General features: G+C 35.8%; 1 protein-coding gene across 2 annotated transcripts in view; it reads left to right on the top strand.

The window, feature by feature from the left end:
• Window positions 1-18141, top strand: part of IL31RA (interleukin 31 receptor A) — a 35615-nt gene extending 17474 nt beyond the window's left edge. For both annotated transcript variants that reach the window (XM_075078248.1, XM_075078249.1), the window contains exons 7-16: window positions 1169-1334; window positions 1954-2036; window positions 2580-2796; window positions 4275-4457; window positions 6785-6886; window positions 8286-8432; window positions 11025-11165; window positions 12492-12585; window positions 14156-14234; window positions 15072-18141. In XM_075078248.1, the coding sequence (XP_074934349.1) occupies window positions 1169-1334; window positions 1954-2036; window positions 2580-2796; window positions 4275-4457; window positions 6785-6886; window positions 8286-8432; window positions 11025-11165; window positions 12492-12585; window positions 14156-14234; window positions 15072-15671 (1812 nt within the window). In that variant the 3' untranslated portion in view covers window positions 15672-18141. The remainder of the gene's footprint in view (window positions 1-1168; window positions 1335-1953; window positions 2037-2579; window positions 2797-4274; window positions 4458-6784; window positions 6887-8285; window positions 8433-11024; window positions 11166-12491; window positions 12586-14155; window positions 14235-15071) is intronic.
• Window positions 18142-18226: the final 85 nt, after the last annotated feature.

The following is an 18226-nucleotide window of genomic DNA, read 5'->3' as shown; positions in this document are numbered from 1 at the left end:
ATTCAAGGTCAGACTGGACAGGGCTCTAAGCAACCTGATCGGATTAAAGACGTTCCTGCTTATGGCAGGGGTGTTGGACTAGATGACCTCTAAAGGTCCCTCCTCACCCAAACCGTTCTGTGATTCTATGATTCTTTGCTGACTTTCTTAGAATTCAGTTAGCTTGAACATTTATTTTAGTATCTTTGTTTCACTCATCTGAAATTTGAGGGAAGAGGAGTTGTTAACTATTGGTTAATTTTTGCAGTTTGGAAGAGAAGACATTAATGTTGGTGTAGTGGTTATACCAATCCTTCTGTACACAAACCCATAAATCTTTCTATAGTTCCTGTTCTACTTCCCATTGTCAGTCTAGTTGAGTTGATGCACCAACTCCAAATCCTGGTTTTCATGTTGTCTTTCACCTTTTGTTTTGGAACAACAGTCTAGCTTGTGTCTGCCATCAGTGAGATGTGAGTGGGCTCCTTTTAAGATGAGGAATTGCTCACCTTGTCATTACTTTTCTAAGAAAATATTGCATCAGTTATTTCTTACACTCATCTTCCTCATCACTTAAAGACTCTGTATTATTTTTTTCTCTTGGTGTGAGAATTTTCTGTGTTTTCATTTCTCTATTCATTTTAATTATACGCTGATAATCTTTGGGGTGGCCTACAGCCATACTGTTATATGGCTAAGAGCTAGAAGACCCTGTAACTCAGAAAAGAAAAACAAGAAAAGAAGCAAGTATGCAGTTGGCTCACAAGTTGCAGGTGATCGCTGCTTCCCCAGGGATGCTTCTGCTGTGAGGTGGAGCTATATCCAGGACATTATGGTGACACTGGCTTTAGCACTATCCAGTTGTTTCCCACCAGTGGGAACTGCAGCCATCCAGCACCCCCCTGTGCCAGCACAGCTGTTCTGGAATTGTGTGACAGCCACACACAGTTCAAGCCACAGGTTGGTCAGTACAGACCTAGTTTTGGCTCAAGTTTTTCAAACCCTGGAGTTTTACAGGAAGAATGAAGATGCTACGTAGAAAAATGAAATATGAAACAAGTAGTTTTGGATTTCAGAGGAGTGGGGTGGGAAACATGAAAACTGCATCCTTTGTAGTTTTAAAAAACTAAGTCATATATCTCTGTGCAATTTTATAGCAAATACTTTTTGTTCATGTGTCCAATTTCAGGAATTTGTCACTGTCCTACTGGATTCTGCAGAGAAAACAGGTTCATGGAATCTCACAGGTCTGTGGGACTCCACAGAATATTCAGTTGCCGTTCGGTGTATCAGTGATGTGTCAATATTTTGGAGTGAATGGAGTAGAGGGAAAACAGCAAGCACAGAAGAGAAAGGTAGGCTAACTATTTACTAAGTTTTTCTTTGGTTATACTTTGGGGCATTAGGATTTACTAATGGGAAACTGTATTTTTAGCATATTATCAGTCTTTTGAATTTAGAATTCTGTAGTTTAAACAGAGCACGTGTAGTTTGTTTAAATAGAGAAGAGGGAAAAGTGAAAGACAAGCAAGGAGTGGAGGAGACTTGAAAGGTAATACAAGCAACATAGAGCTGAGGAAGAAGATGAGTCACTAGGTAGACAGTGAAGAGAGGAGAAATTAAGAGTGAAGATGAAGAATGAGCATTGCTAAGTAGGACAGTAGCAGAAATGTAGTATAGCAAATATGTCAAAAAAAAAAAAAGGATTATAACTAGAGAAATTAAACTGCCAGTTATAAAACAAGACTAGAAAATATCCTTTAGAACTTGCAAATAAAAGAAGGCAAAAGGAAATTTATGGAAAGACAGAAGCTGTACTAATTAGGGAAAAAAGGCACAAATTACACAAGGGAAAACTTATTTTTAATAAGTTGCTCAGACTGTATATTTGAAATCTTTTGATTGTTTTTACCATATTGCACTATCTTTTTAATGTAACAACAAATTTCAAGGTATTTTCGTGTCTTTAAATAGCTCCTTCAGAAAAAGTGGATTTGTGGAGGGTAATTGAGTCTTCACACTCAGCTGGAAATAGATCTGTACATCTTATATGGAAGGTATATACTCTTTTGTGAATTGATAGTCATATTGGTATTCTGCAGCTGATGTTGTGTTGAAATATTTTAGTGTTCTAGGACACTGCCAAGGGGTTTTGCTGTCATCAGAGAAAAACCTCGCTGAAATACAGCAGAATTGAAAAGGTTTTTGTTTACTGAACAGTAGATGAATAGAGTTTTATAATCTGTGCTTAATGGAAGGGTTTAATTGTGTTCAGATCACGGAAAATCTGATTGAAAGTCCTTATAACTGCTTTTGAATAATATGGCTTACGAAAGCTGTGTTTAAATTCACTTTAATCTTCTAGTAGAGTGACCAGAGGCTCTTTGAGTTTCAAATCTCAGGATTTGAATTTTGAACCTTTCCTTCAAGTACATTGTTGCAGATGACTGTCCTGAAGGTGGGACTGAAGAAAGTACCTTGCTTTTCTAAACATAGTGTATTCATTTTGTAATTTGATTTAGACTCTTTAATGCAGTATATACTTTTGACTATACAGTTAACACTATGAAACACTTACTACTGCATATTTTTTTTAATAGCCATTAAACAGCTTTCCACTTTCTGGGAGAATTCTAGGCTACAAAATACAGTATTTTCCAGAAAACAATGCTGCACTTAAAATGACAAACACCACTACTGATAAGAAAATTACTTTACTTTTAAATGAAGAGGCGTATATAGTATCTATTACTGCCTATAACACTGCTGGAAATTCTCCTGAGGCTATTTTGAGGATTCCATCCACTGATGAAAAATGTAAGATTTCTCAATATTTTGATATATTTTTCTCATTAAAAAAATTACCTTCCGGACATCTTTAAGTTTAAGTTCTGTTATAGTGGAAGCAAAATTGTGCTAAGGACTTCTGTCATAGATCTATGGATATATAGAACTGTATTTTGCACAGAGCTGTGTAGTCCGTTACTTTTTACCGGAACATTACCTGCTTGCCGTATTTTGCTACCACATGTTATGTTTTTGTTATGGACTGTTACTGTTGGGGTTTTTGTTTTGAGATATAGTTGTTAAGATATCAGCACTTCCTGATGTCTTATTCGAATTTCTATTTTATTACTGTCTGAGGGTTTTTTGGTTTTGGTTTTTTTAACCTCGGACCTCCCAAATGAATTTGTGGAGTCCCAAACAATTCCATCTCATCCCTCTACTAAGTCATAAAATTGGTTACCACAGAGCACTGCAGTGCATTTAACAACATCATTCAAATATGTGTTTAATAGACATCCCTAAGATGCATCAGTGGAAACAAAGATAGAAACATTGTGTTTAGTCTCATTTCATAGGCATTCCCAAAGCACCCCATCCTACCCACTGCCAGGGTCAAGAAGCTGGTCTGCTTTTCCATAACAGTTGTGTTCTTTGGCTCTTATGTTTAATTCTGATATGTCTGTGAGCCTTGTATTGCAACATCCTGCTGCCTACCCATGATACAGAAGAGAGGTTGCATTTGACACATTTGAATCATTTCTATGTCAGTTGTTCATGAAGTAAGTGCAAATGTCACTGTGGAATTGCTCAATCAAATTCCAGTCTAATCAGAAAACAGGATATGTAGATGTGATGTCATCTTGTGCTGGAGGTTGCTGCCTACCCCTCTATCTACTTCTGTATCCCACAATATATGTTTTCCAACTTTTCCATGCTGTGACGTGCTTCTTTTTTTCCCCTACATACATCCCTTCTCTCTGCTTCACCAGGTCTTTTCAACTTTGCTTTGCCAGGTTGGGTTTTCACTCAAACTCTCATTACCTCTGTTCTGCAGGCTGATGGTTCACTTTTGCTTCACTGTCATTCGTGACCTTGCTGACTTGATTTACTGTTTTCTTACTGCCTTTGTCATCTCAATCAAAACTTGCTTATCTGCACTACCTGTAAAATTGGTACTAAATTGGTTTGTAAAATTTTAGACTGTAAAATTCAGATCCTAAAGGAGAGACTGGTCTTTGATTCTGTATGTGTAGATCTCCTTGACTACTATCTCCTCAACCACCCCACAAACCCTTTTCATTGTAACAATTCTTATATGCTTAATTTTGAAGTATTTTGAGTAAATGCATGTGAACATAGGTATAAAGTAACTTTTTAAACTTTTTTTAAAACTTGACTATGTACCATACTCTTCTAAAGAAACAATCTCAGCTTGCTATAAATGAATTGTTTTCTTGCTGCAGTGTTTACGAAGATAAAATTGCTGACATTTTCTGTTAAATTTTTAGCTTCTCAGATTATTGAAACAGTGAGGACCTTTACAACAAATGAAGAAGTTGTTGTGGAATGGATAGCCTCTGAGCCAGAAGTAACTGAATATGTAGTTGAGTGGTATGAGGAATTGGAGACAGATCCTTCTCGCAGGTCATGGCAATATGTATCAAGTTCTACAAACTGGAAAACTAACAAAAGTATGTTCTTTTTTCAGTTACAGCCATAACAATGTACAGACATATATATATGTATCTATGTATATTTATTTATAGGTAGGCACAATGAACAAATAACGATGAACTCATCCAGCTTTCCTCAGTCCATTTTAAAAAATAACAGTATTATGACATACTTTATTGAAATCTTTGCATGTAATTTAATAGCAATTTTAACTCTCAAATTTTCACACAGCAAGCAAGGTGGTGTTTGCTCCCATATAGGAGTAGGCTACAGATTTCAGGTTAAAGCACTTCTGTGGCTTCATCTTATGCCATGAATTTTTAAGAAGGGAGGCCTATGGCAGATGTACTCTATTTTAGCAGAGAAATCTAGAACTAAAAAAATAAGTTTGAAGATGGGAAAAGATCACGTGCCTTCATGTGTGTTAGAGAGAGAGAGAGAGAGCAAGAAACCTGAAAGAGGATTTGGGGGAGAATTCTACTTCAAAATAAGCAAGTAGAGTGATTGGTCAGTCTGCCGTGTAAGTATCACATAATCACGTTTCTATTAAGACCTAAGGCATTTCTAAGAGGTTTCAGTGGCCTTATGATGCACTGACAAATAGGTGAGGATCTGTAAACTTTTTTTGGTTTAGAAGCTGACTTTTTTAAACAGATAATCTCTCTGAGTAGTAGTGTTTTGGCTATGTGTATGTAGTTTCAATGAAAAACCAAACAACATGCAGAGTTCAAGAGGTATGTGCAAAGGCAAAACTGTGAATGTTGATGTCACTGTGAATATCCCATGCACATTACCTGTGCTAGTCAAATGCATCTGCTTTTCTTTTTACATTTGGATTTTTTTTTCACAAACACAGGAGAAATGGTGAAAATGTTTAATGTGATATATGTGATAAGTGAATTTTGGATTGTTACTTCTTTTGTTCTCCGTTAGTGAAATTAAATTTATCAGATTTGAAAGCAGTTCTTGCTCATATAAGAATCCTACATCAAGGAAAAAACATCCTTTCTGAATCCTACACCAAGGAAAAGAATTTCCAAAGTTTGCAGAAGACAAGTACCCTGCATTTTCTAAAGTGGAAAGGAACACTCGGTTTGTTAATGATGAATATAGCTAGCTTGCCCAGGAAATTTGTCTCACTGGCTCAGACAACAGTGATATAAATACAGTTTCTGTGTTACAGTAAAACTAACAAAAATCTATTTGAAGTAAAATTCAAGAGCAGTTTATTACACCTTGAACTGAGATAGGTGAGTCATTAGTCTTATGCTGAAAACTGCACTATTTCAACAACTTACTGTGAGGAGTAAATGCTGTTTATAGTTTTCATTATATACAAAAACCTACTTTCCTCCTCAGCATGATTAGGAGATCTTTGTTTACCCTAAGCACAAGTCACATTAGGAATGTCAAGGCAAATTCAGACGTGCTGTTACTCAGGTCTGATTCTGGTATTCTTTCGTGGAATTAAGGATGACATGTGGGCTGTCATAACTTTTGCTGGGTTACGATAGGTGTAAGGGACTGAAAAAGCACCAGAGTGGTGATATAATGCAGGGATCTGTTGATGGCCATTACTCTTGCTGAACAAGATGTAGAGCTTGAGGAGTAATGGTCTAGCAAACACTTTACACTGGTTTCATCCCAGGGGGTGTAAAGCCAGAGATGTGTCGTCTCAGAGTTGACGAGAGTTACTTGTAAATAGGAGGTGTACCCCGTTGATTACTTGGCTGCTGGATTGTTCAGAGTTCAAAACTTCATTTCCAGAAGCTTGAACTATGTCTTGACGCATATAAAATTCTACTGCAGAGATTTCACTTGCACAGTTGTACTTTTGAGTCAAGGTGATTAGAAGCAGATCTGCAGTTGGCATAACTGGAACATCAACATAGAGTTCAGAGCTGGGGCTCCATTGTGCCTTCTAAGCTGCTTGATGCATGAACTCTTCTGCAGAGCAGTAAACTAAAGATATGTGAAATTAAAAGTATTCCTGGAAGAATAATTTTATACTGGTTATTGAAAACAAAAACTTCCTCCAAAACATTAAACCGTTAGAAGTTGAGTATAGAGAACCTGTTTAAGACTGAAGTATAATTACCCATACAGAGTATTTCTAGTGAAAAAGTTAGAAACCAAGTGCTTTTATGAATACTACTAAATAAAATTCATTGCATTAAGGGCAGCAATGAGCGTTTGAGGCAATAAGTATATATTGTGCTTGCTAAAAAGAAGAAAATAGAGGTCTGTAACAGAATATTTAGAACTGCACTATGATTTATTCTCTACAATTGTATTAATCTCACATAGAAAATTGTATGCAAATATTCCCTTTTTTCCTTTACAGAGAACTTTAAACCATTTATATGTTATAACATCTCGGTGTATCCTCTCCATGGAAATAAAGTAGCAGCTCCATATTCCATACAAACTTATGTTCAAGAAAAAAGTATGTATTTTAAAATAATAATGTTGTGAAAGATGTGTTGTAGTCTGTCTCTGAAGGTGTATTACCTTTGAGCAATTTGGTACTGGCATTACTGAAGGAGAGATGTAGATGCTGGGAAAAAAACAGGATTTGGTTGCCTGATTTCTGTTAATAGATCAGCTAGTGAATTGTTCAGTAAGGAAAATTTATATCTTGTGATACAGATACATTGCTGTGTGAATCCACTCATTTGTTGTAAAGCTAACATACTGTATACAAAGCACTGGGAAAGAGTATAGCCACAAACATGAAACAGTTCTTTAAACTGGCAATCTCTTAAATGTTACAGCTCATTTAGTTATATAATTAAGCTTGATTTTAATGCTTGACTGCATTTATCAGTCCTAATATATGAGGAAATTCTATTCAAAGAATAAAATGGGTGGTTAGAAAAACTTGCTTTTTGTTAAATTCTATAATGTAACAAAATACTTGCAGTCCCGCACATTAAAAAATGGTAAGAAGCCATGATGTTTGCGCTTGGATGGGCTGTGGATGAAATAGTGTTTTGTGAGGGGAGGAAAGGAAGGTTTATTTATTTGTACAGGTTTAAAGTGAATTCAGTGATTTTTTTTTTTTTTTTTACAGCCAACTATAAGGAGGTAGTTTTCTTGTAATTCTAAGATTTCATGTGAAAATGTAAATTTGTGTGTGTGCTTATACAGGTCTATGTAAGTGTGCATGCAGGCGTATTACAATGCACTACTAAACAGCGATAATTACTAGGAGGAGGTAATGTAACTTTGGGTAATACTAGCAGAATTAGAACTTTGTTTCAAGTGCTTTCTGATTTGGGGAGCTGTGACAGTACTAAAGGTTGTCAGAGAAAGGGAAGAAAGATATTTGTTTTAAAACTGACACATATAGAATTCTTGCTTCAAAGTTATGAGCAATGCACATGAGGGTGTATTGTATAAGTAGAAAAACGTTGTCTACTGTAATGGGCAAAGACTGGGGGTGCTGCAGACCCTAGTTGAATTTCAGCACAGGCAGAGATGTTCTGTGTACACAGTGACCTTGCACTTGAGTTCCCCCATGAGCGCATAAGGATGTTTTACCTCTTGATCTCTCTCTGATGTTGTAGGGTTAGAGCCTTTCAATGATCTTTAGGTATTTAGATGCAGTAACACTGAGAGCTATGCAAACACCAGAATAGATGAGGGAAAGTATTATCAGAAGAAATCACACGTTAAAGAAGGTGAGAAAAGTTAAGGGCTATATCAGAGCACTAAGATGAAATATTTACTTGTACATTTGTTGTCCCTAATGTTACTGGTACGTTTGAAGCAACACAGATGGATAACGTTGCAGTACTTAGACTATTTTACTACTCTTTCTAATTTATAATGCTTCTGTGTAGAGCCATCAGAAGGACCTGTGGCTGACACAGGCATTCCAGGAAAAAACGAAGTTACAATAAAGTGGAAGGAGATTTCAAAGGATAAAAGAAATGGATTTATCAGTAACTATACAATATTTTATAAACCTGAGGATGGAGAAGAATTGAGTAAGTATACATTGAAAATCAAGGCTTTCAACAGGGTTATGACTATCTGCTGTCTGAAGAGGGTTATTTTTGTAGTTATTAGCATACTATGTTATTGTATGTTATAAATATATCTGAAAGTACTGGTACTGAAATGTGGCTTACATAAAGAATAAAAACCTTTTTAGGTTTAATTGAAATGATGCTGTATTCTAGTGAATAGTCCCTGCTTTAGTACTACATATGTGTTCTTGTTCAATTTCTTTGTTCTGAACTTATTTTGTACGGCACTGCTTGCTTTTAATAAATCTTTTTTACTATTACTGTTGTACTACCCATGGTAATACAGTCATGACTGTCGACCACATTGTCCTTTCTGCTTCTCAGATGCAAATCTGATGGACGTCCAGGTGACAAGTTTAGTCAGAGTATGGCAGCACTATCATTCCTTTTCAGTTTCCGGACCAGGATGGAAACTCATATATGAGAGGCTTTTTGCAGAGTGTTCTCCATCAACAGGAAAAAAATAAAATTTGCAGGATTATGCCCACTTAGAGAGCGTTATTTCTCAGATACTTGTTGTTTTCTCCTTTTACATATATACTAGTCTTCAAATCTCTCTTCCATCATGACACACTTCTGAAGCCAATGGAAAAAGTCATGACAGAAGTAGAGAGGTTAAAGTGGAGCTAAAATATATTGTAGAGTCCTAGATCCCTTGCAAAATGGTGAATTTGAACCTCATGAGAGTTCAGTGAATTTATAAGTTCTATGCATGTCCCTGGAAGGATGCCCTTCCTGAACCCTCAGCTTCTGGAACAGTATGGTGGAAATTTTCTGGTTAAAATGTTTTTACAGTCAGTTTTATAATAAAAGCAAAATAGCAAATGATAGCCAAGAAGCTAAAATAAGCTGCCAAGAAATAGTTTCTTTCTTCAAACGTGCTTGATTTTCTGTGCTTGGTATTGCTTTTCTGCTCTGGAGGCTGAAAGCTAACTTTTTGAGCCTATTTTTAATCTCCTACTTCAGGAGTAGTATCCATACAAGGAGTCGGTATAATCCTATCTATTCAGAACTTCTTTAGTGTAAATATCAGCAGAATCTATTATGAGAAGTGTTTTGGTGACCTAAACTTGTTCGTCCTGTATAGTCTGCGAAGAATGCTGTTGCATCATTCAGTGCATTAGAAATGGTTCTTTTTTCCTCTGTTTTAGACATCACTGTTAGCAGACACTTAATAATATTTTTTTAAAAAGATCTCAAACTTAGAAATCTTGTGAGGTTTTCAGTTGCTTCTGGATATCCAGTTTGGAGTCAGGGGAACGAAGAAGGAGCTGATTATTTTCTATGATTCTAAGATTTTACTTCTGTCAGATTCAGTCCTCTACATGCAATTTTTCCTGCCATATCGGTTTCTGAGTAATTTAATACTGACTGCTCTGTGCAGGGTCTTCCTCAAGACTTGCAGCCTCATGTTATGGAGCCATATGTCTCTATATTACTTCTAACATCAAGCAGAAGGTGCCCGTTTTAAGGGTTCACATTAGTTGCTTTAGGAAATTAATTTTAAATAGCAAACCAGGGAGTTAAATTTAAACAGCAAAACCCTAGTGTACTGATGTTTTTTGAGGCTTCTCTGATGTCACATCTTTTTGGTAAGAACAGAACATGGAGTTTGTGCCAAGGTGACTTCACTGATGGCCTTCTAACTCTATAACTTCTCTTTCCTTTCCTTGATTTGAAAAGAACTCAATTTGTTTAATCTCAGGCCATGTTGCAGTGTATCTATTTCCTGAATGTTTCTTGACTGAACTGAATGATGACATGATTTGGCTTTGACTTTATGCACCAGAAAATGTTTCAGGGACTTACCGATTTCAACATATGAACATGCTTTTTAATACTGTTTGTAGGCATATAATGTTATGATATATGCCCTGCTTTAAAAAAAAAAAGAAAAATTAAGCACACCATACTAATTCCAGTAACAGAGAAGGTATTGGAAATGTTGAGTTCTGTTCAGAAAAGCATCCTGAAACTTGGAAAAAAACTCCTGTTGGGTTTGGCTTTCCTTTGACTTTATTGGGGTGATATCCCAGCACTGATAGCTTGCAACCTTTTGGATGATCGGTGTCTAACTGCATGTTCTAGAAATATAGTTAAATTTCACAAGCTGCAGAAACTATTTTAAGTTTTTGACTTCTTGAGCCAACTATTTTAAGTTCTTTAATTTCTGAGCGCAGGTTCCAGGAAATAAAGTTCTGAGAGTACTGGTTTCAGTGATTAAATAAACTACAGGAGATCATAATTTGCCTATCTTTAATATTACACCCCCCCCCCCCCCCCCCCCCCCCCCCAAAAAAAAAGCTTATTTATTTTTAAAAGTACGTACATAATGGGTTATTTTTTTTGCCCTAAACTTTTAAGTAGCATTGATAAACATTGTTTGGTAATTTAAGTTTTTCTCTCTCAAAGAACTGATAAGGTCGCTTTTTATTTCAAATTGTCTTTAAAATACTTTGTGATCTATCATTGTAGAAGATGCTAAATAAGTGTACAGTTCCCTGATATAACATTTTTTGTGTTTATTGTCATAAATTTTCTCCTAAAAAGATGAAACTGTGAACTCTGATGTTCTGCAATACAGACTGAAGTCCTTATTGGCTAATACGCAATATACCGTGTATATAATGGCAAGCAATGAAGCTGGTGGAACCAGTGGAGAGCCAAAAACCTTCAAGACTTTGAAATTCAGTAAGTAATATTCCAGGTTGCTAATTACTATTTTAAAAACAGGTTTGGGAATAAGAAATATAGGACATTATTTGTTTAGGCTTTTTTTAAATTAGTGTTAAAACAAGAATTACCAACACTAGCTGAATTTAACTTGATTTAACTGATCATCTCACAGACTAAAACCTCAAGATTAGAAGTCAAAACCCAAAATCTTTATTTTGCTGTCAATAAAGCTGTGGAATACTATGGATGTTTGTAGGAGCAACAGTTTTTATGCTGTCAGTTATGGGATGGGGTGCCTAACAGTTTATTAAAAAGCAGATATTTTCGTCTGAAGTAGTAGATTTAGAATAGCTGTGCATTGCATTGCATCTCTTCTTCTATATAAGCTTAAGTAATAAATGAGTGTACAGGTTGTGGCCAGTGTGTGTACGTAAATATCTTTTCCTATTTCTTACTATTTGTTTTAGCCAGATTTTACCAAGGAGGTTGGTATGATGGTTGCAGGTCAGAAGTTCAGGCTCTTTCTTATTTCTGCTTCTGGAAGAATGTTTTTAATACATACATTAATTGTCATAGTGGTGACCCGACTGAGATACAAAAAGTGCACGAGCTATCCTTAAACTTGTCACGGCACTCAAAGCTCATTTTTTTTTGCCTGTAAATTCATCTGCTAGTTTGCTACTCAAATGCAAGGTAAGTTAGACTATGCTGACGTCTGGTCTCTTGCTGTCAGTACCTACCTCTGGTAGGTACTTGGAAGCTAGCTCAGAAATCTGTGCACTGAGGCAGAGTAACTGTATTTTTTGTGTATTTAAAACTTATCTCCTGCATTGAATCTACTATTTATTTTGTAGTAACAGGTAGAATTGGCACTATATGATAATTTTAGGTGACTCTAAACCAACAGGTGCCCAGAGAGGTGGTAGACTCTTCATCCTAGGTGACTTTCAAAAGTTGACTTGGTATGACCCTAAGCAACCTGATTCTAATTTCAAAGTTGGACTAGGTGACCTACAGATGTCCTGTCCAATCTGAATTATTGTGTGATTCTATTAAATAAAGGAAATTTTATAATGCAATACATCTGTTCCTGAGATATCCTGAGAAGTCTCATCATGACCTGATTTTTTGGCTCCGTAACTGTGATTTGTTGGATTCAAAATACTCATCTTACTATGAGCACCATACAGTATTCTGAGTTATTTTGGCTAGTTTTGACAGAGCTTTTCAGAATTTTGTGAATTAGGTGACTTGGATGACGAAAATAGCTGTCTTAAGGGAATACATGAAGAAGTCATAAATATCTGTGGGTTTGTTTTTGTTTTGTTTTTCCCTCTAAAGATAAAGAAGATGTTATTTTCATTGCTCTACCCATTGGATTAGGCATGTTGTTTCTGTTGGGCCTTTGGATAACATGCATTTTGAAAAAACATGCGTAAGTACATTTTTCTACCTTCTAAAACAAATGCAATCAGTTAAAATTACCTTGTAAAAGGCAACATTTAATGTATCTTATAAATGCTTTTGTTGGGTTCCAAACCAATGTCAAATTAGGAAAATAAGCAGTTGGAGTAACAAGCAACTAAGTGTACAGGTTATCTTGTAACTGCAGATAGTGTGCTGTAGTCCAAAAAAAATATTAATTTTAGATAGTGCAGTAAATCAGAACAAAAGAAATACGAGAAACAGATCTACATATTGCCTGTATCAGTTCATGGAAAATGCTACATGCCATTTGCAGTTCCATGGTCAATTAAGTGGGGGAGCATACCGAAAAGTTAATAATGCCAAAAATAGAGTTTCCCAGGCAGTCTTAATATAGCTGCTAGTACACCACTAGAACATATTTCACATAACCCCAATTGCTTATCTTATCTACTTCAATATTACTGTTGTTAGTTCGTGACACTTCCCTTGAGCTGTAAAGAAGTCATGAAGAAACTAGAAATTACATCCTGTGAAGGCATTTGGATGCTTGATCCATGAGTATGGATCCATGTCTATACCTGATTCACAATTCTTTTATCTGATGTCACAGACATCCCCTGCCAGATTGTAAATTGCTTCCTCAGAGCATGGGGATGCTACAACATCGGAAAGATGACTGTGAGGATTTTTTCAGGTTACAGAATGCACTTTTCTTTAGCATGAAAAGTACTGGGTTGTTTGGCTGAAGCTTAATAAGAAGGTTAAAAACCTTAACTATTTTGGGGTGTTCTAAGCTATTAGAACCAAGATTGTTGTCATGCAAAGCATCAGGTAGTAAGTATAGCTGAAGTAGTAAGTATAATTTCCAGCTCTTTTACATCTTCATCTGTGTTCTGTATTCTAAATTTTTACAATAGTAAGAAACTATGTTTTGATTCTGGAGAATACTTTGAGATGTAGTTGTATTTATATTCTCCTGTAGATCAAAATGCAATGTGAAAAGTCAAGCTATGGCCTGGTTTTCATTCACTTACATATATATCCAGTATCAATGAGCGATTAATTTTGTTTCCTCTTTACTGTTCCATCAGACAGTTATAAGCTGCAGTGTCAGGTAGCACCATTTATCTGCTGTTAACATAAGAACTCTGCGTATCTCTAGTGTGGTGTAGTGCTAGGGACACTTTCAAGGGTAAAGTTTACCTGAGGTGGCTTTTCCCTGAAGAACCACCCTAAACCATGCTCACAACAGGTTTTGTATACAGCCTTATTTTGGCATGCTGTTGTTTGATCTATGGTGTTTGATTGTATAATTAAAAATAAATTACCTTTGTGCATTAATAATTTTTATGCAATGCCTCTGTAACCCAAGATTTTTACTTGTTGAGGTATTTTGTAATAAAAATAAATGTGAGGGAAAATAATATTAATGAAAAAGATTGTGTTAATATGGGAAAGACTTCCTTTGTGAAAGTTTGATATTTTAGCAGTATTTGGGCTTTTTGGAGGTTTATTATTTTTATTTTTAATAATCTTTTTCTTTCATCATTTGACTAAAATTCCTTTCTGAATGATAGGTTGAAAAAGGTTTGCTGGCCTGATATACCCAATCCTGCAGAGAGCATTGCAGTGGAATGGCCTCTTGATGCATCTATGGTAATGGTTCCAATTTTATATATTACAGAAGGGATCAAATGGAGAGAAGTCCTTCTCTGACAGTCATTTTACGACTAAATAAAAAAACTGTTGAGTTTCATTCTTCTGTTTAAGTGGCATAAAATGCTCGTCATTGTATTTTAAACTAATAGAAAAGATGCATCTTTATAAAGTGTATTCATATTCTTATATGATAACAAGAAATAATGTTTTGGAGTTATAAAGTGATTGGTGGACACGGTTTATTAAATAAAGTCAATTAAATTTGCTCAGGTTACTGAGTCTACTGAGTCAGATTCCCACATCTGGATAGCTCCTCCCTTCTCCACAAAAAATGTAGTGCAACATATAATAAGATTTGGTATATAATTGTACTAACATTTCCATGGGTTTTTTTGTTGGACATTTTGTTGGATATTTATTCAGTATTAAAGTTTTGTTGTTTATTTGAATTGAGTTGATCAGGTTTGCATAGAAAGTGTAATCTGTGGGGAATGGGATTTAAACTTTTGTCTGAAAAAGGGCTGGTTAGAGTGGAAAAGATGGGATCAGTCCGAGCCTGATTCTGAGGCTTCACTGAAATGCCTTATGTATTAATTAAGCACAGAAAACCTAATATGAAAGTGTTTAAGAAATGTACAGAATAACATTGTCATTTTTAGTACTCATTCACATATCACTGCATCTCAGCTGAAATGCACCAGAACTCTTTGTTAATGCACTTTTAAAATTAAGAGTCAAGCAGAGCTCAAATGGCAATGTTTTGTATATTAAAAAATAAACAAATACATTCTCTATCCCTATATAACTTTCCAATTTATCTCTTTGTACTGACAGAAAAATTCATTTTTGAAGGGAGTGACATCTGAGGCTAAAAAGATAGACTTTGAAGACATAAGTGTTTTGGAACATTGTTTTCCTGAAGAAAGTCAGGAAGGATCACTACTAATGAATTGTGAAAATCATGTTTCTGAATGTACTGATATGAATACAAAAGGCATTGTTAATGGAGGTAAAAAGGTCCTGTATAATGAAGAAAATGAAGTTGCTAAATGTTTTTCACCATCCATTCCTTACATAATTACTGATCAAGATATCAGAAGTCAAATGCATTCAGCTTTGATACCAACGGAGGAAATCCAAGCCATAGAAATGCTGGAAGATGATTTATATGACTCCCAACAGACTTCAATTAAAAATGAAGAAAATGTTACTGAAGAAGTTTTAAAGCTGGAAGATTTCAGTGAAAAGGCACTGTTCAATCCATACCTTAAAAATTCTGTTAAAACAAGGGAATTTCTTATTTCTGAGAACAAGCCAAAACACAGTAAGAATGAAACCAAAAGCCAGTCAACTGTCTTACCTCCTTTTCAACAAAATGTCGCAGGACAATCCTACGTAACATTGGACATGTTTGGGCTGGCAACAGCTCATTAGTGTGAGAAAACTTTCCTTTGTGCAGTCATCTTGGAAGATACAACTTGGTGCTGCTGCTCATATGTATTCGTGTGTTCTAACCTGGCAGATCTCAGTTAATTTGGATGAAAACACCTCCCTTCCTTTGAACAGCTGTGAAGTAAACTTTTGCACTGTGTATATACCTATCAGGGTGGGGTGGGGTTTTTTTTGTTTGATTTTGTTGATTTTGTTTTTTTTCTCAGATAGATGTGCCAGTAGTGAGGCAAAGGAAGTAGCTTTTCTTATTTCTTCTTAGTTCTGCCATGTAAGTCTTCTAAAACAAACTGATCTTTACTGCAGGAGCATCCAGCGGTGCAAGCAGCTCACCAATTTCCCCCTGGGCAACCAGTTCCCATGGCTGAGCTCTGCTGGGGAAGCATGGACTGGCTTGAACAGAGCCAGGATCTGCCAAATACTTCCTTAAGTTCATGGAGTAGAACTGATTTCCTGTTCTTACTTCCTTCAATTGTCTTATATCTGATTTTGTTCCTCCTGTTTTGCAAATACTTCGTAGATTTCAGTAATTGTCTCCTTGCATCCTGACTCTGGAATCAGTGGTTTGGCTCATAGTTTCTCTGTCTTTAATGAGAGGATGTGTTATATGTGTGCTATTGACTTATCTGCATTTTGGAAAAGGTAGGGTTATGCTGGCTTTGTTGCTTCCTTCCCTTTCTCTTGTGTTTTTAATCATCCCCTGCATCTTGTACTGCTTTTTTCTCTCCTGTTTGGTTGTTGCTTTTTAAAAGTCTGTTTACTACAGTATATCTTTTCATCTTTTTGTTCCTTTGCCTCTAATTTCTCCCAGTTTAAAACTGATTCCCAGTTGAGGTTTTGATATTTGAACTAAAAAAAAAAAAATCAACTAAATACAGTATCTTGTGTTGGAATAAGTACTGAGTTTATATTTAGGAAATTGTTTTTCTGGGAGGTATTGAAAAAACACTAAGTCTACAAAATATCCCCGGATATCCTCTGGCAATTAATTTAGGTTTAGAGATTTCTACATAAAGGCTATAACTTCAAGATTTGTTTTATGATGTTGATAAATCATAAAATTACTTGTAGTTTCTACTTTATACAGCAGCAATTAAGCAGGAAACTCTCCATCACACTTGTTTGTTTTTTTTTCCCCTTAGGAAAGAGGCTATTACTATAAAATTCTTACCCAAATGTTTACTCTGTTAAATGACAGGTTAAAAAGAAGAGATGGAGAGTCAACTCTAAGTAAAATGTGTTAAAACGGGATGTTCAGTATGACACATGTAGGGTATAGTAATTTTAAGACTTTAAAACATTTTCACAGTATTTAAAGGCTTGACATCATTAGTCTTGTTCACACATAACTACTTTAGGCATGAAATAGATACAGGAGTCATGGGGATACAAAAAGGAGAGACAAATATGAATAGGAGTAGAAAGCCTTTTCTTTCTCTGCAGGAAGAGGAGTGGGGGAATGGAAAATATATTGTCCAGCATGAATGAGGAGCCTGAGCCTTACCCTGGATGTATTGGCTATTACTTGCATTGTGTTGGGGAAGACAGGGTAAAGTTTGCATTTAAGGTTTTCATCTGTGGTTTGGAAGCTGCTTTTACTTATAGCAAATTTTGTTTAGTTTCCAAGAAAGGATGAGAAAACAATTTCTGCAAATGTTCCTTGTACAGCAACACTGGCTTCCACCTGCCCCAAGTCTATTGGATCACTTTCCCAATCACAGCGCTATAAGCCAAAATGTATGTATGTATGTTCTTAAAAGCCCTTGCTTGCTTAGATAAGTTGTCCTCTGAAATGAGCATGGGACACAGCTTCAGTTGGGTCAATGCTCCTTCTGCTTCACTTGTTTCCAGACTTCTTACACATAGCTACGTTGTCATTTCTTAGGGTTCAGAATTCACTGACTCAGGCACTGCATTTTTTCTTCTTAAATGTCAGTATTTGTTTTAATATCACAAGATCTAAAAATAAACAGATATAGGGTATTTTAGGACCACCTGTCTAGGCATTGTTTAGCGGCCATATGAAAGCTGCATACCCTGAGTTGCATGACTGAGGCAGATAAAAAAAAAAATAATGCAACCTTTAAGGGTTCATTAGAAAAGGGAGGTTCTTGCTGGGTCGTTTGGGTAGGGTGTCCCTGTAACATCTCTTAGCTTCTGGAGGGTAAGTAATAATCTGCTTTTCCATCCCATTTTATTTCCTTCTCTATAGCTATTCTGCTTTTCTTCCCTCTTCCAATTCCCTTGTCCATTATCTTCTCTGAAAAAGAGGAAGGCAGTAAAAGGGCTCAGTACATCTTCGAAATTAGGGCTGCCTTTTGCCCGTGCTTTGGAATGCCAGCTTCTCTTGGACTTGGTTTGTTCTGCATTGAGTTGTACTCTTTCTGTCCTTTTACAATTTGTCTTTCAAACAAATGCTGTGAACCATGAAAAAAATAAAACTGAGAGCACAAGGAAGAGTTGTTATAAATTTATACTAAATACACCATTTAGACATTTTAGATTTTCATATTTGGTTTTAAACTAAAGGAGGGTAGATT

The sequence above is a fragment of the Phalacrocorax aristotelis genome, chromosome Z (assembly GCF_949628215.1).
Source record: "Phalacrocorax aristotelis chromosome Z, bGulAri2.1, whole genome shotgun sequence".
In the NCBI taxonomy this organism is placed as follows: Eukaryota; Metazoa; Chordata; class Aves; order Suliformes; family Phalacrocoracidae; genus Phalacrocorax; species Phalacrocorax aristotelis.
The sequence above is the reverse complement of the archived record's forward strand: the minus strand, read 5'-3'. Positions and strand labels throughout refer to the sequence as shown.